The sequence below is a fragment of the Trichomycterus rosablanca genome, chromosome 27, assembly GCF_030014385.1.
Source record: "Trichomycterus rosablanca isolate fTriRos1 chromosome 27, fTriRos1.hap1, whole genome shotgun sequence".
Taxonomy (NCBI): domain Eukaryota; kingdom Metazoa; phylum Chordata; class Actinopteri; order Siluriformes; family Trichomycteridae; genus Trichomycterus; species Trichomycterus rosablanca.
In genome coordinates this window covers 11373527-11397633 of record NC_086014.1, presented here as the reverse complement: position 1 = coordinate 11397633, position 24107 = coordinate 11373527, and the positions used below count along the sequence as shown (strand labels likewise).

Genomic DNA, 24107 nt, shown 5'->3' with positions numbered 1-24107 from the left:
GACCCGCAGCCCCGCTTTGCCAGCGTGGGTGTTGTGAGACTGACAATGTCCACATGAGGGCAATGAGAAAATAAAGCTGTCCTTTACTGGCGGTGTGGTCACAGTTTATAGGATTGTAATGCTTTATATGTAGAATAACAGCTGGTGGTGGATAATCAAGTTGCCCAAAGTGAACCTTCATATCCCGGTCAAGGTTGTTATTGGTCCAGTGCTACCCTAAACCACCTGTCACACAGTAGGTCCACACCTTGATGAAGCATTGAGCCATCATTAAGCCACCTGTGCGACTTTTTTATGACTATAGGTTGGAAAATGTCATAGTAAGGTTATGGTTAAAAGAATCACAGACACCACCCCTGAATGGAAATAATTTACATAATTTAATTCCATGCTATGTGTCATCATTCCCATCAATCCGAAAGTTTTCAGAAGACGCCAGTGCTTTAAGCACCACTCGAGGCACCCCAAGGTAGTACTCCAGATCTTGAAAATGTTGGTACATGCATAGAAATCAAAATAAATCATTTAAAATGTAAATAAATCGAGGAATTTGTGCCGTTTCCCAAGCTACTGCATGCCAAGGCTGTAAAAGTACGCGGACGCCTCTCGTAATTACACAGATCAGGTGCTTAAGACACACTCAACCTAACCGATATATAAAACCAATTATAAAATATTATAAATCTGTTTGAACAGTTTAAGGATGCCCTTTTCAGTTCCAGGAAAAGACACGACTGTGCTTATGTACACAAAGTGAGGTCCATGAAGATGACCCACGGTCGATTCAGGGTTCATTGACTGGCCCTTACGTTCCCCAGACCTGAATCCAGTTGAGAACCTCGGGAGGGTTTGGAATAAGTGCATCCGAGGCCGCCAAGTAGCACCACAGATCGTCCAGGTCTGGGAGGAGACCACACCCTGACCCCCCTTCCCAAATAAGGTCATACACACTGCTGAGTGGTTGTGATAAAATTCATGCAAACTGGATCAGCCAATCATAGTGATTTCAATCGATTACTTTGATTGTTGGTGTGTTTTGTTTTCAATTCCAGCCTCAATGAGGTTTCCATTAAGCATCTCAACAAATGACACAATATATATGAGTAAAGTCTTTTGTTTATCGAGATCCGACGTGTGATTTAACTGTTCCCTTTATTTTTTTGAGCAGTGTATAAAGCCAATGGAAAAAAAAAACTTCTCCAAAAATAAATAAGTTCTGATTGAACCGAGATCGAATCGACCTCTAGACTCTGCCATGACATTTTAAAATATAAATGTCCTCTGTTATTTATTATACTGTACTGAAAAAAAAAACCTTTTCATTTCCACAATCAAACAGGATGGTAGCAGCAATATCTGTGCACAAAATATTTACTTGCCTTTAAGGCCATGCCTCCAGGATGGAAAACAACAAATATTTGTTCAATTTTTTTTGACAAAAATGCATCAAAGAAGCAGGCATGTTGTTCTTTAAAAAAAAAAAATCCCCCCACAAACGTGCTCACAGGACAAGAACCAATGACTCACACATTATTTCCAATTAAAATTCCAATTAAATTGTGAATATTAATCACCTGAAATCAGTCTAGCATTTTCTGGCCCTGACAGTCTTAGAAGTAATATCACTGATGGAATGAATTTGTCCCCCGTGTCAGAACTTGAGACTTTAATGTTCCGTTAACGATTAAGCGCTCATTAAGACGTTTGGAAATGTCAAATTAACCAAGATAAAAACTTCAAATGAAATGAGCTATTAACAGCTTCCCATCACTCCCCGCTAGTCCCATGTTTACGGTGAACTTACGTCCTTTCTTCTTTTTTTAAATGTCCTGTTCCTCCCCCTGATCCAAACTGCTATACCGTACCGAATCTCTCAGCGTGACGTCTGCGTCCTCGCTCAAACTGACATCGGCGAACGTCTGGTCCCGCCCGAACGTCGTTTCTTCGCTACCGTCTCTTCGTAAAGCCTTTGTGCCTTCGCTCAGCGTGATGTCATCAACACGCTTCGCATCGTCCTCGTTCTCCTCCGGGATGGACGGAGGCAGGCTCTCGATCTCCGAGTAGCTGAAGACGTAGCCGGGCAGGGCGACGTGAGAGTGCGTGGGGATACCGCGTGAGGTAGAGGTGCTGCGGGGTCGGCTGGTGGAGCGGAACGCTCGGCTGGACAGCGGGGCCTGAGGCTGGGGTTGAACGCTGGCGTTGTTGTTCACGCTGGTCAACACTGACTGGTAGCGGTAATTGGCCAGGACGACAGGGCTTTTCCAATCAACCGCCAGCGTCCAGCGCTGCCATGTCTTTCGCATCTCTGTCTGGACCTGGAAGAGTAAAGTAAATAAGATTAAGTGGTGAATGCCACCTAATGCCATCTTTACACACAGTCACATGTTTTGGCTCCTAGCATATCTGTTGGTGGAGTTGATCTTGATAGGTTGGTTGAGAGACAAGTTCTGAGTATGGACAACTTTTGATGATCATGAATGTATAAGGGACAATTATTACAATATATTTGTATATTAAGTAAGAGTGTGTCATATGAGCATGGCCAATCCTGCACCTAGTGTTCACCATTGGTTCTTTCTCTAGAACTGGACATATTTCAATTAGTTTGTTTGTGACTTGGGAATTACATTTATTCCACCATGTATTAGTTATTGATAATAGCTGGTCTAATGTCCATCAATGAGAGTTTGCAGTCTGTTGCCTGTATTCATGTTGCTTTACTCGCTAACAGGTCTCCCGTCTCCTCGCTAGCAATGCAACAGCGCCCCGGGACCCAGCAGAACCTCTTTTTGAACTTGCGTCTGGGAAGGGAAAGTGCTTGTAAGCAGGATTTTGAATCCGTGCACATTAAAAATTCAGTACGTCGGGTAAAGTCGGCAGAGATCGGAACGTCTCTCTGAGATAAAAAGGAAGTAGTAAACTGAGTAGCAGAGTTTAATCTGATAAATATAAAAGATCTCTGAAAATATTGCTAGTGTTAAAGTTAAAACCCAAATCTAGTAATGCCATCATGCTAGAAATCGCTTTGTGCATTCACAGCCAGGAGGAATATACGTACGTAGAGAAAATATTAGGTTTTTTTTTTATCACTATCTGATATGGTCGAATGAAACTGAAGCCAAAGTTCATTACAGTGGAAACGACAAGTGATATTGCCATTCACAGACAGTCCTGAGCTTTGCTCACACTGCTAATCAGGTAACATTAATGTGAACAATAAATACAGTTTATCACAGTAGTGTATATCACACATTACAGTACTAATGATTATGCCTAATTAGATTATGACTACTTGAGACTATTTGTTTGTGCCATGTGGATTAGGGTACCAAAATTTTAAAAGCTTTTCCAAAACATTGGAGGCCATTATGGCCACAAAGTGGTATAGGCAACTCATGGGCAGGAGTCCACATACTTTTGGTTATATAGTATACAGTAAGCAAAGACCTCTAGACTCACCTCACCATTGCAGAAGCAGTAAATGATGGACACAAAAAAGCCCTTAAATGGAGCAGAAAAAGGTTGTCAGTGTCACTGCAGAATAAAGGCTCTGGTTTAACTCACATCTACACAAAAGAAGCACACATCCAGTCCAGTCAATCCATCAAACACATCCAATCAATCCACTACATACATCCAATCCAATCGACCCACTAAACACATCCAATCAATCCACTACACACATCCAGTCCAATCAATATACTTAAACACATCCAGTCTAATCAATCCACTACACACATCCACTCAATCCTCTACACACATCCAGTCAGTGAATGTGTGTGACCTGTGAGCAGACATAATTGCAGGACAAACCATCGTGCTACTGAGATAAATATAGCCACATGGACTACGTGGCAAAAACCACATTCATGTTTTCTGGGCAGTAGGACTAAGTATTTGTTTTACCTGAAAAGAGTTGAAGAACAGCTCGCAGTACATGCGCAGCTCCCATCCCATACCAGTGAATGTATGCGGCATCCCGACAAACACAATGTAGTGCACCCCGAACACCAGCACCAACACCAGCGTGGACTTCGCCAGCTTGCTGCAGAGAGCAGAATAAGGTAGAATGAAAGAAGAAGTGACCGAGGATAAATACTGTCTTCAAAATACAGTACATTAGAAACCATTTAGAAAATGAATGCATACATTCGGTGGATTTAGAAAGTATTCAGACCGCTTGCCATTTTACCACCAATCTAGACTGCATTATTTATAATTACAATGTGGCAGCAAATTTGGCAGGTGGTACAAATGTTTTGACTCATCTGTGTTACAATTTGGATTCGCTGGATGTAATTTGGACACACATGGGTCTATAAGGGCCCCACAATTTACCCTTTATTGTCAGGAAAAAAACAAGCCATGATGTCCAAGGAAATGTCAATCAAATTGAGGCAAGACATAGATTAGAGCGGAGATATAAAATGCTTTAAGTGCTCCCAGGCTCAACCGCCAATCTTCCTAGAGTTTGTACAGCCACTCAATGAAATTGGGCACTCGGACAAAAATGGTGGTCAGAGAGGTGAGAAAGAACCAAATGGTAATTTAAAAAGCACTTCAAAAGTCCTGCATGGAAATAGAAGAACCTGTTGGATGGACAACTACTGTATCTTCGCATCGCTCCACAATCCACTACACACATCCAATCAATCCACTACACACACACATCCAATTGATCCACTACACATCCAATCAATCCACTACACACATCCAATCAATCCACTACACACACACATCCAATCGATCCACTACACATCCAATCAATCCATCACACATCCAGTCCAATCGACCCACTACACGCATCCAGTCCAATTGATATACTAAACACATCCAATCAATCCACTACACACATCCACTCAATATACTAAACATATACAATCAATAAACTAAACACATACAATCAATATACTAAACACATCCAATCAATATACTAAACACATCCAGTCTAATCAATCCACTACACACATCCAGTCAATCCACAATCCACGAAACAGAAGAACCTGTTGGATGGACAACCGTCTTCACATCACTCCACAAATCGGGTCATTATGGCCTAGTAGCGAGTTGAAAACCACTGTTGAGTTCTGGGGCAACAGTTCCACTTTCGATAGAACAGTGACACGAATCATACAGCCAAAACAACACCGAAGAAGCTTCAGCGCTGGTCTCAAATGTATCCTCGAGTGGCTCATGTAAAGCTGTTGATTTTAGGACTGCAGTTCATCTCAGCTGTTCATCTTAGATTCATCTCAGCTGTTCATCGCAAATTTCTCATTTCTATTACATCGCACACACCGACAAATTGGACTCGCGCAGCTTGGTCAGTTTTAATATCACCAGGTGCCCAAATTGTATGTGTGTGAGTGTGCACATGTCTCCAGGGAGTTGTATTTTCCCCCTCCATTTTCATACCTGACCCAGCAATTTATTTGATTTTGTCAGTTAATAGAGGGTGAAAGCATATTCTGCAGAGCTGGAAGGCTGCATCGGAGAGAATTTGATCCTAACCCGGATAAACCAGTGGGGTTTCCAGTGTGCAGTGGCGGCGGAAATCGTTTACAAAAGGGTACGGGTTACCTCGGCTGCCTGACTCAGTACGGGTAAAAGGCTGGGAGTTAAAGAATAGGTAAACAGCTACTACACAAAGCAGAGCACTTACATTTCTCACATTTGGCAAATGAGTCAGATATGTGCAGCTTCTGCAGATTTTAAGCCCCTGCACCCCTGTAGAGAATGTTCTTGTTCGCGGCTTCCTAAATTAGTTATGGTTGGTCTCTATATTAAGCTTAGAATTTGGAAAGGCTATTAATGAAGCTAACAGTAATAGAATAAAAGGAAATTGGGCGCCCAAGTGGTACAGCGGGATTCTTCCGCTAGTGTTCCAGCGCTTGGAATTCTGAACTCTCCGAGTTTGAATCTCAGCTCTGCTACTAGTCTGCTAGATGAAAAAAGACCAGATAAAAAGGGGGTAGGGTCTTCGACGCTGTGTAAGGACCCTGGTTAGTAGCCCGAGGTGCCTATACAGAGCAGGAGGAAGGTGGAAATTAGCATGTGACTGCCTCAAGACTGGCCTCATGTGCAGTCCACAGAAGTATGGGTCAGTGGACTGCACACACGTCGTGGAGAGTGCGTGTCAGGCATATACACCCTCCTTGGACGCAAATCAGGGTTTCAAGCAGCGGCAGACTAATTGGCTACACAAAAAAAGGGAAAAAATAGGGATAAAATGCAGAAATAACATAGTCGTTACCCAACAATTGACCTAAAACGGAGCAGCTGTGTTTTAGGTCAAAAATCAAAAACACTTTAGTTTTGCATTTGCTGTTTCTGTTTTTTTTTCTCTTTCCATTAAGATAATGGCTATAGCAGAAAAATAATTAACATAGCACAGAGCGGCGTACTCTTCATTAATCCTGTGCTTTGTGAGCCGACGGGACTCCGTTTCTGTGCGGAGGCAAGCTCAGTTTATTGGTACAATGTGAAATTTTTTGTCGAAATGTCAGGGCTGAAATTATGTTTGACACGTCTATTCTAAAACCTTTCAAATAGCTGTCTGGTAAGTGCTCGCTGCACACTTCGCGATGTTGTTTTCCATTCTTTATCGCTAATTGGGTCTGGCTGTTACTCTGGGCCGAGCCCTCTCTTATGACGATCTGTACTTAGTCGTATGGTATTTCTACGAGGAAATGACACCGAATGGCACGCTGCGGCAGCGATCCCGCGGGTGAAAACACCTTGACGGATCCTGACAGCCGCCAGAGGAACTCGTGCGAGGACAGACTCGAGCCGAAGAACCACAAATAATCCGATAACGGCTTTCTAATACAGACAGAGGAGGGTGAAATTCGATAAATGCATTAACACGTCGACGCATGAGGCTGCACGTGAATGAAATCATGTTCAGACAGAAAGAAAAACGCATGGTGTGGTCTAATTATAGACATTTCCATGTTCAGTTGCTATTGAATAATTGCACTTTTGCTTATGAAAGAACATTGAATCAACTTTGTTTGCCACAGAATGTTATTCAATAATAAATTATTATTAAGGAAATCAAATATGAATGAAAAGCAGAGCAGATGTAGAAGATGCATGAGCCTGACTGCTATTTGCCATGTTTTTTTTTTTTCTTTTAATTCAAATGCACATATCTAGGGGTTGCAAGAGCAGAACATTCTGGTCCGCACACCTAATTTGGCATGTTTTTTCCACCGTATGCCCTTTCTGGCACAACCCTCTGAGACTGAGTGCGCACTGACAGGTCAATCTTTAAATGTCTAGGCTGTTTGACCACCTGTCTGTGTAGACGCCCGACTAGGTGATAGCACAGCTGACATTTGAACTCCAAATCCAACCACACTACAGAGTAGGTATTATTTGGGTGGTGGGTCATTCTCAGCACTGCAGTGACACCACCATGAATGATCCACCACATAAATAATACCTGCTCTGTGGTGGTCCTCTGGGGGTCCTGATCATTGAAGAACAGGGTGAAAGCAGGCTAACAAAGCATGTAGAGAAACAGATGGACTACAGTCAGTAATTGTAGAACTACAGTGCTTCTATATGGTAAGTGGAGCTAATAAAATGGACAGTGAGTGTAGAAACAAGGAGCTGGTTTTAATGTTTTGGCTGATCAGTGTGTAATACAATATAATATATTATAAAATCGTGCTCCAGCGAGGTTACTCTATTCATTCATCAAAAATAAATGAAGAAAATGGTACCTGTACTGTTTGCGCGTGTCGTATCTGCCTGCGTTCGTCTCTCGGATCTTGGTGGCCAGAACTCGAACAATATTCACGAACAGAACAAAGTTGAGCTGAAAGAAAAGGGTAGGAATTTAAAGAATCCTTAATATGTTAAAAAAGTCATAATTCATTCGCTTACATATGTAGCGTTTAGCGGACGCTTTCATCCTATACAATTTGAGCTTCGTTTGAATTGAGAGTCAAGGGCCTGGCTCAGGGGCCTAATAAGATAAATCGAGAAAAATACCTTAAGAATGAAATAAGTAATTGGAAAGATGAGATGAGAGTGAAAGTCTAAGAGCCTTTCTTTCATTTTGATAGTGTTAAAGCTAGAATGGAAAAATACTTGAAGCTGTGGGTCTTATGGCCTTGAGCCTCAGATGTTCAGCGTCCTCGTAGAAGATTAAAAAGTGCTGACAATTATTTAAACACCTGCAAGATTGGAATGGACTGACGAGGTCATGGTATTCCTTAAAAAAACTAAAACACCTCCAAGATCAGAATGTGCCGGTCGAGGTCACTGTATTATTTTATTTAAAGAAATTAATAAAAACACCTGCTGGTTGGAGATAAGGGTGGTCGAACAAATCAAGGAGATGTCAAGATTTCTTTTTTTATATATTTGATGCCCGTGTTTGATGCTTTTTGAGCAGAACCTGAAATAAAGTATGGAGCCGTTTTCTTTTTTAACTAAAAAACAGCATCTATATATATATATAGCTATTCTATTTATGCTTTCTCTCTTTTCTCCCAATTTAGCACAGTCAATTTGTCTTCCACTGTCCGAGAAGGGTAACACAGTTCACAACCCCTCTCATTCGCCCATACCTTCTAAGAATTCTGCGAAAAGCCACGCCCTGATCTCCGGGCTCTTCCACTTCCAGCACAAGCGCCTTGGGCTACTAACCAGGGTCCTTGCACGACGTTGAAGAACACCGACTATTCAGTCCGGTCTTTTCCCACCTGGCATACCTAATGGTCAATTTTGTCTGCTTTAGGCATTGCCAATTATGCCCGCTAGGTGGCACCCAGCCGACCGATAGCAGTTCAGAATCCCAGCACTGGGTGCCCAGAATGTAAGAGCTGTACTCCGCCCACTGGGGTACACAGACTTTTCTTTAACAGTTTTGTGTTTTTTAGATTGGAGTCTTTGTGCCATGACAGTGGTGGTGAGACTTGAACCAGCAACCTTCTGATTACTAGTCCAGTATCCTAACCTCTGAGCTATCACTCAAATGAATATCTCTGTACTCTTTATAGCCAACGGTATGCAGCCACCTGATTGTAAGCTTGTTGGAAATCCTCTCCCAACAGTGGTGGTGGTGAGACTCGAACCAGCAACCTTCTGATTACTAGTCCAGTATCTTAACCACTGAGCTACCACTCAAATGAATATCTCTGTACTCTTTATGTGTATGTGGCCACCTGATTGTAAGGTTGAAATCCTCTTCCTAACCCGCTTGCATCTTAAACAGGAGTTTGGAATGTGTCTGTGAGAATTTGTAGCTATTCAGTAAAAAGGCCAGGCTCACAACCAACATTCCAATTCATCCCAAAGGGGTTTAATGGGGATTGAGGTCAGGGCTTGAGTTTCTTTACGCCAAACTTGCATTGTCCTAATGGGCAAGTGTTGCCACAAAGACGTAAGCATATAATTTATTTTATATAGCGTAGATTTTATATAAGCAGTGTGTTTGTGCAGTGCCTGAACTCTATAATTAGATGTTGTTCTTATAACCGTATACAGTACTGTATTATTAAAAAGACCTGCGTTACATTTGACGACTCATCTGACATGTTTGTTTATTTAATGATGTTCCACTGCAGTTTTTTTTAATGATGCATGTGCTGGGAGCCTGATCATGTGACTCTCCGCCTCTACTGTAAGCTACGATCTGTTCATAAATAAATGCATTTTTGTTTTTACTCACTCCGATCGCAGTCAGTATAGGAACTTGGTAAATCCACTTGATGTTGCCTGCACTTAGTTCCCAGCATCTGCGGAAGAAGAGGGAGAAGAGACCAAGCAGGTTTAGACCCAACAAAACAAGACCTATACGGGGGGCCGCTAATGACACCCTGCTGGCTCGGGCCGCGCGTGTATCTAATGAAGTCGAGTTAGCCTCGAGTGTGCATGTGCGGACGGATGCGGGTCTGCGCGGAAATGGCTTCGTGTTGCGTATGTGCTAAAAAAATATATGAAGGGTACTCGCCGTGCGTCTGCCAGCATCGCCCTGACGGCAGCCCAAGCCGACACAAAGAGCGCCGGAACACCTGCAATCACACACATCGTAATTTAATTATCATTCCGGTGTTGGAAAAAGCTTGATGATGATGTTTAATTGCTTGGCATGGCTTCCTCAGTATAAATTGGCTATGATTGACCTCAGCTGGTGACTTCTCTGTGCCCATATAAACAAGACTATTCTGATAGAAACAGTTAAAAAAAGTACACACCAAAAATGGTCTTGGAAAGGAAACCCAACTTATCTATAGTCGAATCAACTGTAAAATATGGTGTTGGATGCATAACTGTATTTTGCCTGTGCACCCCAGTGACGAGCGCCATCCTCCCAGACGGTAGGAGTCAGCATTGTAGCCCCAAGGAGGTAAATACCCAACCAATTGTGTACCAAATCATAAATACAATCTCCTGTTTTTTTTAAACCTTATTACCAGCCCTAAACTGCCCCTGTCTCAACCACCTCCTTGTTTCGACACTCACTGTCCATTTTATCAGCTCCACTTACCATATAGAAGCACGTTGTAGTTCTTCAATTACTGACTTTAGTCCATCTGTTTCTCTACATACCTTTTTAACCTGCTTTCACCCTGTTCTTCAATGGTCAGGACCCCCACAGGGTCCACTACAGAGCAGGTATTATTTAGGTGGTGGATCATTCTCAGCACTGCAGTGACACTGACATGGTGGTGGTGTGTTAGTGTGTGTTATGGTGGTATGAGTGGATCAGACACAGCAGCGCTGATGGAGTTTTTAATCACCTCACTGTCACTGCTGGACTGAGAGTAGTCCACCAACCAAAAACATCCAGCCAACCGCGCCCCGTGAGCAGCGTCCTGTGACCACTGATGAAGATCTCAAAGATGACCGACTCAAACAGCAGCAATCGATGAGCGATCGTCTCTGACTTTACATCTACATGGTGGACCAACTAGTTAGGAGTGTCTAATAGAGTGGACAGTGAGTGGACACGGTACTTAAAAACTCCAGCAGCGCTGCTGTGTCTGATCCACTCATACCAGCACAACACACACTAACACACCACCACCATGTCAGTGCTGAGAATGATCCACCACCTGAATAATACCTGCTCTGTGGTGGTCCTGTGTGGGTCCTGACCATTGAAGAACAGCATGAAAGGGGGTTAACAAAGCATGCAGAGAAACAGATGGACTACAGTCAGTAATTGTAGAACTACAAAGTGCTCCTATATGGTAAGTGGAGTGGTAAGCTCAACTTCTGATTTGAAGCTGGGTAAACTCGTAGCAGGGTTTCTTGATAACGTATCAATTATTCTGATTATTTGTCTGATTATATTCTGTATAAATTGGCAATGGCAGCCTTTTCTGACTTATATTTTCATACTAGATTACCCCTAATAAGCCTTTAGATCCTGAATACGTTCTGTTTACCCCAGCAGGAGTCCATCCACTCTCACGCTGTTGTTTTCTAGCTTGGCAGTGTTCCACCGTTACGTGAATAGCAAAGCATTTTTCATTTTGCTTGCTGGTAGATGGGCTGAGTTTCTTTCACCGAGTGCTCGAACGTCAGAGCTCACGGCACGCGCTTTCTGCTTTAAAACTGCCACTGTGCATCGAACACACTTCAAACAGAGGAAGCATCGTGTGCATCGGTCTCAGGAAGGAAAGTGAGACGTGGGCAGAAGAAATGAGAGTCGTCGTCTAGCGCTGCGAGGCATCAAAAAAGCTTTAATAACACTAATGGCAACAAAGAATGAAGGCAAGGAATATAAAGAAAGAATAAAGGGTTTTACTTATAATTATGTAAATTGCTTACATTAGGCCACACTTCACTGGAGGCTGTTACAGATGCGTGAGGTGGTTACAGGCACCTCGCTACCCGTTTTATCCTTAAAAAGATTAAAATACATAACCGTTTACACACTTACCCCATCCTATAAGTGTAAAGCCCCACAGGTATTTCGAATTGGAGAAGAATGCCATGAAGATGAGGCTGTGTAGGTAAAGTCCCTCAACCAGGATCCAGTAGTAGTTGGTGGCCAGGAAGTAAATAAACAGTAGAACTGTGATCTTACAGCCAACCTAAAGAAAAACAAATAAAAAAAAAAAACCTGAATTTAGTTCCTGTACCAAGGTAAAAAGGTAGGGTCCTTGTACCATCCATAATTCAACCACTTGTAATCAACCCACCATTCATATGTAATGACTCTCCCAGGACCACTACAGAGCAGGTACTATTGGGTTGGTGGATCATTCTCAGCACTGCAGTGACACGGACATAGTGGTGATGTGTTAGTGTATGTTGGGCTGGTATGAGGTGCTGGTACACCTCACTGTCACTGCTGGACTGAGAATAGTCCACCAACCAAAAATATCCAGCCAACAGCACGCCATGAGCAGCGTCCTGTGACCACTGATGAAGGTCTGGAAGATGACCGACTCAAACAGCAGCGATAGATGAGCGATCGTCTCTGACTTTACATCTACAAGGTGGACCAACTAGGTAGGAGTGTCTAATAGGGTGGACAGTGAGTGGACATGGTATTTAAAAACTCCAGCAGCGCTGCTGTGTCTGATCCACTCATACCAGCACAACACACACTAACACTGGTTGGTGGTCCTGTGGGGGTCCTGACCACTGAAGAACAGGGTGAAAGCAGGCTAAAAAGATATGTAGAGAAACAGATGGACTACAGTCAGTAATTGTAGAACTACAAAGTGCTCCTATATGGTAGGTGGAGCTGATAAAATGGACAGTGAGTGTAGAAACAAGGACGTGGTTTTGATGTTATGGATGATCAGTGTACATATGTGCCAAAAATGAGTGATAGGGCTGGACAGCAGGCAGGCCAGTCTAGCGCCTGCACTTTCTTACAGCCAAGTCATGCCATTGTACCATGTGTAGATGGTGGCTTGGCATTGTCTTGCTGAAAAAAAGCACCCTCGACCAGCATGTGTCATGTAGTCGGCAGTTTGCCAGAGTGCATCTGGAGTATTTAAATTTGATGACTAATCCTTCCATCGTATCATCCATTAACAGACAGTAATGGACACACTATGAACCAAGACGGGTATCAGGATAAAAAAGAACAAATGAAGTATAATCATCCAATAACATGAATCCTGTGGACAACATGTACCAAGAGTTTACCAACAAATTAAGTGTGAAAATCGTTACTTGTTATGTGAAACTAGAGTACAAACTCAAAACTTAATCATTCTAAATTTGACGGCTGCAACATGTTCCAAACAAATTCAGACGGGGCATGCTTACGACCTTACCATTCACAGACGGTAAGGGAACTAAAGACGCCTACTGCCTAAACAGTCTGGAGTCTCCGTGGACGCATCTTGTGCTTCATAACGCTCCATGGGATTTAAATAAGTCTAGCACCTGCACTTTCCTAATGCCAAGCCATGCTGTTGCACCATGTGTAGAAGGTGGCTTGGCGTTATCTTGCTTCGTACCCTCGACCAGCATGTGTCATGTAGCCGGCAGAGTTTGCCAGACCTCACCGGGAATCTTAATTTGGTGACTAATGTCCGATCTGCATATCTGGACGTATCACTATTATTATATTAACTTACAAATTGGGTCTTGTCTAGAGGGCTGATAGAGATGGCGCTGAGGTCATCCATGAGCACATCGTCGTACTGTTGTATGCCGCCGCTGGCATCCACCACCAGGTCCTTCACAAAGATGCTGACGGCACGCAGCATGAAGGACACGAACAGGTGCATGTGGATGTAGTTCCTGGTGCAGTGAAGGCGCCTGGGGGAGAGAAAGAAGATGTAAATCAAAAGTAATACAATCTAGCACAATATTTAACATTTTCCACCTAACTTTGAATGAAGACTTGTAAAGTCTTTAAATTTAAAAGATAGAATAGTAGCAATATTGTGCACACACTTACACCGTCATATCCAAACATACATATTCATCTTAGATATTATTTTTAGATTCATACTTACATAATAATAAGAAGTTAGATTTATATAGTGCATTTCTCATACTCATGGTCGCTTTACAAGTTTTTGCTCATCCGCTGTTTAAGATCTTAAATACAAGACAGAAGAGCAGGGTGTGGTAAGCTAGCAGTAGCTTTAGTGCTGATATAAATCTGGGTGTCATCAGCATAACAATGCAAGCGACGATTATGGCTGTGAATGATCTGACCAAGGGGTAACACATAAATAATGAAAAGCACAGGGCCAAGGACTGAACCCTGGGGAACTCCCTGAGTAACAGAACTAATGTGAGATTTATGTTTGCCAAGGGCAACATAATGATCCAAGCAAGTACAGTATTGGTAACTCCAAGATCAACTGTCAACTGCAGCACTCAGATCCAGAAGGAGAAGAATACTGAGGGCACCTGAGGGCATCTGTGGCGAGATAAAGGTCATTGAGGACACGTAGCAGAGCTGTCTCAGTGCTGTGCATGGTACGGAAACCAGACTGGAAAGGTTCAAACAGATCCTGAGTATTTCGGAAAGACTGAAGTTGAGAGGTTACAACTAAAACTTTTCTAATAGCTTTGGTTGAAAGGCGAGGTTGAAAATAGGCGGGTAATTATCAGGATGCGCTGCATTCAGACCAGGTTTTTAAAGAATGAGAGTTACAGCTGAGGTGTTGAGAGCCACAGGAATCCATTCTGCATTAATAAACACCTCACTGTCACTGCTGGACTGAGAATAGTCCACCAACCAAAAATATCCAGCCAACAGCACCCCGTGGGCAGCATCCTGTGACCACTGATGAAGGTCTGGAAGATGACCAACTCAAACAGCAGCGATAGATGAGCGATCGTCTCTGACTTTACATCTACAAGGTGGACCAACTGGGTAGGAGTGTCTAATAGAGTGGACAGTGAGTGGACACGGTATTTAAAAACTCCAGCAGCGCTGCTGTGTCTGATCCACTCATACCAGCACAACACACACTAACACACCACCACCATGTCAGTGTCACTGCAGTGCTGAGAATGATCCACCACCTAAATAATACCTGCTCTGTGGTGGTCCTGTGGGGGTCCTGACCATTGAAAATCAGCATGAAAGGGGGCTAACAAAGCATGCAGAGAAACAGATGGACTACATTCAGTAATTGTAGAACTACAAAGTAACCTCTGGGAAGATGGCTGGCAAGAAAAAAACGGGTCAAAATGGCAACAAATTTTGCGAGAAATAGAGACATGCTTTTAACCTTTTGAAATATTAATATTCACTAGCTTCAAAACATCATTGCTTTCACAGATAATTATCAGGCTTTTATGCAAAAGGTAAATTGACCATTCGCTGTGCAATCGTCCCGCGATGCCCTCAATAATTAGAATCAAAGCCAGGGTGACTTGTTGTGTTATTTTGCTGAGACGGCTGGCAGCAAGGTAATTAATAAACCTGTTTGCTATCTTTGAATTAATGAACTGATAATACATTTCAAAACGCCCTAATGGCTTTTTCATTAAAAATAAATAAATAACATTTTTGGAAATATTCTGACAAAAGCATAAAAGCCATTAGCACCCCATGACACACTGCATTAAGCGACTGCTGCATTACTGATGCGACAGCCTATAATTTTGGTAACACAACAGCGTTATTGTGCTGAAAAGCTAATAACGCCAAAAAATAAATGTAAAATTGAATCCTCTTTCACCATGTCCCTATTTACCAGCTCTGAGTAAGCAAGGACAGTCAATCCAAATGCATTTAAAATACAGTTAGATCCAGAATTATTGACTTATTGAACGCGAGTTCTAAGGTGCAATTGGTCACTTTGTACACGTGAACTTTTTTGTCCCAACCTTTTTGGAAAGTGTTAGATACTAAATGAGATATTTGTCTACATTTACAAAGGTTGAACATTTAATATCATTTCTTATATATCACTGCTTATTCTACCTATTGTGTAATTGTGTTTGTACAAGTGTATTTTTAATCCCTAATAAAGTACAAATACACATAGGCACCAAAATGACAATTAAAAGTCAGAAAGAGGCAGGACTGTCGTCACATGTTACGCTGTAATGCACATGCTTAAGCAGCATCTGTTGGTACAGATGGGTTCTTGGATGTCTGAAAAAAGCTGGGGGCCATTAGACATGAAACAGGCAGACGGATAGTATGAGGAGGAAGTACCTGAAGTAGCCGATTATAAAAATTGCCACCAGTAAGGAGCTGAAGGACACGGCGTAGCCAACAGTGTACATGATGTGCAGCCTCTCAAAAAAGTCCCTCTATTAGAAGACAAAGAAAGACAAACAAATAAGTGATTTATTTTATTACTGTAGATACTATACGTGTATACACCGACGAGGCACAACATTATGACCGCTGACAGGTGAAGTGAATAACACTGATTATCTCTTCATCACGGCACCAGTTAGTAGGTGGGATATATTAGGCAGCAAGTGAACATTTCATCCTCAAACGATGTTAGAAGCAGGAAAAATGGGCGAGCGTGAGGATTTGAGCGAGTTTGACAAGGACCAGATTGTGACGGCTAGACGACTGGGTCAGAGCATCTCCAAAACTGCAGCTCTTGTGGGGTGTTCCCGGTCTGCAGCGTTCAGTATCTATCTAAGTGGTCCAAGGAAGGAACAGTGTTAAACCGGCGACAGGGGCATGGGCGGCCAAGGCTCATTGATGCACGTGGGGAGCGAAGGCTGGCCAGTGTGGTCCGATCTAATTGACGAGCTACTGTAGCTCAAATTGCTGAAGAAGTTAATGCTGGTTCTGATAGAAAGGAGTCAGACTCCATGCCTTGACAGATCAGGGCTGTTTTGGCAGCAAAAGGGGGACCAACACAATATTAGGAAGGTGGTCAAAATGTTATGCCTGATCGGTGTAAATGTGCTTTTAAATGGTTCTGTTGTGTACACCAGTTCATTACACTGTTTTCTTTTGCATTTTTCCCCAGTTTTCCTCCTAATCTAGTCGTGTCCAATTACCCGATTGCATTTCGCTTCCTCTCTATTGATGTTGACCTTCACTCTGACCGAGGAGAGTCGTGACTAAAACACGCCCCGTCAGACACTGCATCTATTTACCTGCACGAGATGAGTTCATATGGGGCCACCAGGCGCGATCAATCAGCCAGCAGAGATCATAACTGCAGGTCATAATTATGAGGAATCCCCCCGCCATCCAACCCAACGGATGAGCCAATCATTGTCCGTATAGGCGCCCAGACTGCCGATATCACAGATACTAATTTTATTTTATCAGGATTTTAACATCATGTTTTACACAGTTTGGTTACATTCATGACAGGACAGGCAGATTCATCAGTTCACAAATTCAATGTAAAACACATCATGGACAATTTTGTATCTCTAATTCACCTCACTTGCATGTCTTTGGACTGTGGGAGGAAACCGGATCTCCCGGAAGAAACCCACACAGACACAAGGAGAACATGCAAACTTCACCCAGAAAGGACCCGGACCGCTCCACCTGGAAATCAAACCTACGACCTTCTTGCTGTGAAGCGACAGTGCTACCCATCGAGCACAGCTAAGATTCAAACTTGTGAGTTCAAGATGTCAGCTCTGGTGTGCTAGAGTCTATTACCGCTGCGCCACCTGAGCGCCCTATAAACATTTGAGAAAAAGAACCTCTAATGAAGCTAATAAGCGTTACCTTGCCCCGCTCTTTGCCTGGTGTCAGGAACCGCAAGCATTCCGAGTAGTTCACCCAGGTTCTGTTCTCAACTGAGAACCACGAGCCATTCGCGTCACACTTACGGTAAGCGTAACCTTCAAAACAAACATGAGCATCAAGGGTTAGCATTAAAGTATGGTACTACAACACAAGCACAAGTGCACTACATTGGATGAACCATATAACTAGACGGAATTTCCCTCAAAATGTTGAAAAAATATCAGCAACTCAGTAGCAATGGATGCTACTCACAACAGGGTTAAAGTAAGAATAGAGAAGGTCACGCTTTAGCATACGATAGCGACCAGCCTTGGAGGGTAAGCGCTAACACATTCCTCTTTGCTTCTGGTTTTGATTACAAGACATAACAGTTAGCTTAGCTTAAACTGCTTATAGTCTTTGCTAATATATATTTGACATTAACTTAGGCAATGGGTGTTTGACATTAGGTGTTTGACTTTGTTTAAATAGTTGGTTAGCTTAGCCAACACTGCTAAATATTAAATTTAATGTGCTAAAATAATTAAATAGCAAGGATACAGAGACACAAACTGACTACCTCCCCAAACAACACGGGTCCTTTCTGTGCAGATTTTGCATGTTCTCCTAGTGTCTGCGTGGGTTTCCTCCGGGAGCTCCGGTTTCCTCCCACAGTCCAAAAACGTGCAGTCAGGTTAATTGGAGGCACTGAATTGCCCTATAGGTGAATGTGTGTGTGTGTGTGTCTGCCCTGCGATGGACTGGCGCCCCGTCCAGGATGTTACTGTGTGCCTTGCGCCCATTGAAAAGCTGGGATAGGCTCTGTGAGTGAGTGATTATTCCCTTGTACAGGCTACAATATGAATATTTTATGTCAGGTTAATATAAAATAATATTGTAATTAATATTAATTCCATTGTTTATATGCAGATCAGTTATGCATTATATGAAGTTAATTCGTATGCGTGTGGTTTTGCAAGCGAGTGTATCTAATTTGGCAAATATGCGTGGCCCTTGTTCTCTCTGCACTCTTGTCTTTTTCTTTTCACAGCGAGGAGCAAGCAATCAAGAGGAATAAATCAGAGCTGAAAATGAGTTGCACCTAGTGTAAATAACCTGGCAGGTTTAAACACTTGAAATTGTTGCTGTTCTTAAATTAACAAAGCTTAAGAAACGTGTAGAATGTCAGACATGCAATACTACTGCTTTACCAGTAGTCGTCACTACATCAGCGGCCACCTGCCGACCAGCCCAGTTAATGACATGCTAGTATAATCCTCTCGTGTCACAGTGGGTACTGTTATCTGCATTTGACAGGAACTGTATCCTCACTCTTGGTTCTTACTCACAGGAGCAGAACCCGTTCTGCTGTTGTGGTGGGTGGTTGAGATACTGTAGCCATCAACAGTCTGGAAATTCTTCTCTAACGTCTAACGTCACTGACAAAAGCATTTTCGCCTGCAGAACTGCCGCTTACTGGATGTTTTTTGTTTAGTACAGCATCATTCTGTTCTCAGTCATCCAGGTCATTGTGGTCACTTGGACCACCTCCAAGGTGACATCACTAGAGGTTAAACACCTGGGACTTCCCACCAGCTTTTAGAACTGAAAAAACCTTTCAGATGAGAAGTCAGATGTCTTCAAAAACCAAAATGAAGTCCATTTGTGTTCGGTTCAAGCATTCAAGATCAGTGACGGTCGTATGTAAAAAAAAAAATCTTATTAAAAAATCTTATCTTACTAATTATTTTAGTTTCTCGCCTGCCTGGCTGCAACAAACATGGAATGTTGAAGGTCCTTGAAATTAAATTTTCCACCATTCTAATTCAGAACATGAATGAACTGAGGGCTTCGTTCCATGTCTGTATGATTTGTGCATTGCACCGCTTCCACATGACTGTTCGATTTAACAATCACATGAATGAGCAGGTATACAGCTGTTAATAATGAAGTGATGAACCAATATGCATAATTTTATTTTGAATATTTTTGTGGATTTCCACCAGTATTACCTCTCGTTAGGCAATGTCAGAGTGTGATTATTAGGGCTATGGGTGCATCCTTTTATTGGTTGTACTGTTACAGTGCAAACAGATATACCCAGATGAAAAGACCATCACAATTATAATAATAATATTTAAAAAAAACATCAGTTTTCTTGGTCGCTGGTTCAAGCCCCACCACTGCCAGGTTGCCACTGTTGGACACTTGAGGACCCTTAACCCTCAATTGCTTAGACAATATACTGTCACAGTTCTGTAAGTCGTGTAAATGTCTTGTAGCATTAATCTTGTAGAATTTGTGTCTCTGAACGAATAGAGAAAATAACCATAACGATGTTACCATTGTGATTGAAATCGTAGATGTAGTTAGGGCACGGCACTTTGGTGAGGCTTCCTATGGAACCTTGAGGCCAACAGATGAGCCCGTCCCATCCAGGGGTGCACACGCTATCTGGAAGCACACACAGAGAAATATCACACCACAAAAACTGACCAAACACTCAATTCATTATTTATCGTTGAGGGGCATTTTATCAGAATCAGGCTTTATTGGTATGCTCACACATACAATATGGATCAACACCATGGCCATTAAATAAAGTCTTCCACCTCCCTCACACAAGACTTTCCAAAAGATGTTGGGCTTTCTCTGGCCAGTCAGAGTCAAAAGTGCATTTTAAAAATGCCAGGCTAGCATTTATCCCAGAGGTGTCAACCCAGTTCCACCCAAGCTGTTTGAACCCAGCGCATCAGGGAAATAAATAAATAAACACAAGGCAACCTAGACTTGATTTTTCTTATACACCTGTCCAGTTCATTCCTACACAGGAAATTACAGACTAGACTTATGGAATATGTATACATCTGAGTGGATTTCTTAATAAATAGTTATGATTGGCTATAAGCTGTCTTCCTCCTTCACTATGTAGCATAGATACACTGTTCTGTACTTGATAAAGGAAGTCTCAGCTTCTATGGTCCATCAAAAGGTTTTTTTACATAGTTTTTTTTGTGTTTCCAAGAATCTTATTATTTGAGACTTGAATGCTAATGGGTTGATGACTGATAAAGCTCATTAAAACATGCTTGTTATGATTTAGCACAAAAAAAAGGCGACCCTATGTTTTGGAGGAAAAACAGCTTTGAAGATGAGTCATTTCAGAAGTAAAGACTTCATATTTTTTTCTACCCTGTAGACATGAAGGCTTTTGTATTTGTTCTTAGATAAATCACTGCCACCTGAAGAGATTTACAACCTTTACCAAAACTCAGGAAAAGATAAACAAGCTCTTATTATAGCACGTTGCTCCGTCTTGATCAATCCGCATGATGAAACAGATGTTCCAAAATGTTCTAATTAGGGGGCACATGAGACGACCACAAACTGGGAACGGCTAATCAAACATGAAATAGCCGCCTTCACATTAAATTAGCTGTCATGTCGCTTGAAAAAGTGTAATTTGTCTGTGTGGTCTCGCGAACAATTCTGCATTTAAAATAGTGCTGCCATTAGATTATCTAACGTGTTAACTCATGCAAACAGGAACATAAACGCAATCAAATACTTGTTCATATTTAATTAATAATGGAAAGTAAAAAAAGAAAGAAGAACAAGGCTTAAGGTTATCACTGATATCAGATGACTAACCTGGGGACAATGTGGAGTGACCAATCCACCTCCAGCATGTTTTGGGCAGATGGGACGAAGCTAGAATACTAAGAAGAACTCTATAGTCGTGGGAAGAACATGGAACCAAACATAGTGTTGGGGCGCCAAGGTCCCGTCTGGTTTGAGGCGTCTGTACTAGTGGTGGTTCATGATGTGGCTCTCAACAAGACATCTGAACTTCTACAGGTGCATCCTGGTGCCATCTTTTAAAGACTTCATGATGCACACGTGCCCGGCCATCCATGTGATCCTGGAAAAATACAGGACTCATCGGATTAGCCGAACAATGCCTGCATTCCCATTGTAGGCGACTGTAACAGTGGACAGGAGTTAGCATGGGCACACTGACTGGCCTACGACTACCCAGCTTTTTCACAGAAGGATTTATTGCACCATGTGTTATGATCTCCCATTTAAACCACATTAGGTTATCTGTTAGGCTTATTGTCCTCTGGGATCAATGAGTCTTGGCCACCCAACAACCTGCCGGTGGTTCACAGCTTGCCCCTCCTCGGAACAATCATTTGGCCATAATGACACCCCAAACTTTAGCCCATCCCTGACCCGCATATGCAAAAATGTTATAAAATAGGCACTGCCGTGTACATTTTTGGGAGTGGACCTAATGTTTTTGCTCATTAGTGTATAAGAACAGATAACATTCCAGGCGTCGTTATTGCTGTGTTCCACATAACTCAAAGGATTTGTCTGCACTTGGTGGAAAATGATTTTTTTAATGCTTAAACTTCACTTAGCATAATATAAATATTTCAAAAAATCATATTAATAAATTCATGAGTAAGAGCCAGGTTAATCTTGTGCTCCGACCTCAGAACTGTTCACTGTCAGGGCTGACAGACAAAAGCTGTTATCTGAGTCTGAAAGTTCTAAGGGACGTCTACTCTGCTCATTTATCACGTACAAATATTTTAAAAGCATGTCAGAGTGAAGGATGTCAGCGAAGAAAAATCACATCATAGGGACCATTTGGCAGCAAACGGACAGTTCAGCTCGAGCTGAAGTCTGAGACGACTCTGTATAACGGGGCTAAAGATCTCAAAAAGCTTTTTCCCCTTCTGACTGGATGGTAGATAGAAAGCCAGTAAATGTCATGACCTTTTCAAATAAGTCACTTTGACATCATATGTACAGCCAACACAGAGTCACAGCGCCTAAGACACCAAGTGGGCAGTAAAGCTATTATAATAAACACTATATATGGACACACCTGACCATGACCTTGTTGGACATCCAATTCCAGATCCATGGACATTAGGTTAGGTTGGGCATCGATTTAATTAATTATTGATTTTTGTTGGATTTATTTTGCTTGATTGACCTGATTGGTATGGCCGAAATACACCTGACTTTCAGGCTTTATTATTAAGTGCAGGAACCTCTTTGCACCTTGGAATCCACAAGGTGCTGGAAACATTCCTTAAGACATTTTGGTCCATGCTCACATAACTGCAGCAGAGTTTTGATGGTAATTTGTGACCACATGCACAAACAGTGTTCCACTTGTGTTTAAAGTCCCAAACTATTATACCACCACTATCAGCTTGAACTTCTGACAAAAGGCTGGTTAGGTTGATGAATTCATACTGTTACATTAAACAAGCAGAATTCGAGATTTATCGGACCAGATGATTTTAACTGCTTAGTTTCAGTGAACCTGTGCACACTGTAGCTTGCCTAACTAAAGTAAAACCCAATGTTGTAGCCTATCATCATAATCAGGACTTTTTTTATTCGACCTCACTCATTAATAAGGCATTTCTGCCTGAATAACTGCAACTCACAAGATGTTTTGTTGTTTGTCCACAAGCTTTAGGCACATAATTAGAATTTAACTAAAAACACCATTTAACTGTCTGTATGACTTGATAAGCATATAAGCAGATCTTTAAATGATGTGCTTTGCACTTAATAGATCTAATCACAGGCACTGTTGGCTTTCTATTTCTGGCTGGAACACAATTTTCCTTCCAGCATTGGCACTGCTGCACCAGATATGCTAATAGCACCGGATACACACTACCATGTCAGTGCTGAGAACTGTTTACCGGCAAGAAAAGCGTGATCAGTGGGGGTCCTATGGCGAGAGAGATGAGTGACAAAGTGTACCCAAAACAGATAAGCTACATTTACTGTAGTAACTATATGTAGAATGGGCACTGAATGTACAAAATGTACAAAACCAAACAAAGATTTCTAGAAAGAGAACCACGGTGTATTGGAGAAAAGTGGTATGCTGCCCCCGAGGCGGAACTAAACTCTTACCTTCAGAACTGTGCTCGGAGATGTTCTGGAGACACTGAAGTTTGATGTCGAACAACAGAAGAACCTGTTCCTGTGCAGTGAGCCCCACGTCAGGGTCCCCAAGCTGTGAATATAAAAATAAAGATGTGCTTAAATACAGTGCAAGTGATGATCTATATATCATATTATACTTGTAGATAGTGATTACCCACTTGTTTACTCAATCAGACAGTCCTGTAGAAAATCTCTTACTCATCTTATATATCATCATATACAGTATATACAGTATATACTCACTGTCCATTTTATCAGCTCCACTTACCATATAGAAGCACTTTGTAGTTCTACAGTTACTGATTGTAGTCCATCTATTCCTCTGCATGCTTTGTTAGCCCCCTTTCATGCTGTTCTTCAATGGTCAGGACCACCACAGAGCAGGTATTATTTGGGTGGTGGATCATTCTCAGCACTGCAGTGACACTGACATGGTGGTGGTGTGTTAGTGTGTGTTGTGCTGGTATGAGTGGATAAGACACAGCAGCGCTGTGTCACT

At 42.1% G+C, this 24107-nt stretch overlaps 1 protein-coding gene across 1 annotated transcript; it reads right to left on the bottom strand.

Annotated features, from left to right (window-relative positions):
- Positions 1 to 357: 357 nt before the first annotated feature.
- pth2rb (parathyroid hormone 2 receptor b) lies at positions 358 to 23738 on the bottom strand. Its single transcript, XM_062989324.1, has 12 exons — positions 23576 to 23738; positions 19964 to 20074; positions 17621 to 17736; positions 16118 to 16215; positions 13566 to 13749; positions 11906 to 12059; positions 9968 to 10028; positions 9686 to 9752; positions 7731 to 7825; positions 3907 to 4045; positions 3460 to 3501; positions 358 to 2315 (listed from the first exon to the last, which is right to left on the bottom strand). Exons 1-12 carry the CDS (start codon positions 23736 to 23738, stop codon positions 1821 to 1823), a joined length of 1725 nt encoding a protein of 574 aa, XP_062845394.1. The 3' UTR covers positions 358 to 1820.
- Positions 23739 to 24107: the final 369 nt, after the last annotated feature.

Excerpts from the sequence above, each read along its gene's own strand:
- pth2rb (XM_062989324.1), bottom strand. The coding sequence starts at position 23,738 with ATGATATATAGATCATCACTTGCACTGTATTTAAGCACATCTTTATTT. Across the intron at positions 12,060-13,565 it reads CTCTAGACAAGACCCAATTT|GTTGGCTGTAAGATCACAGT; the intron begins GTAAGTTAATAT and ends GTTTTTCTTTAG. Across the intron at positions 3,502-3,906 it reads TGTTCTTCAACTCTTTTCAG|GGCTTTTTTGTGTCCATCAT; the intron begins GTAAAACAAATA and ends GCTCCATTTAAG.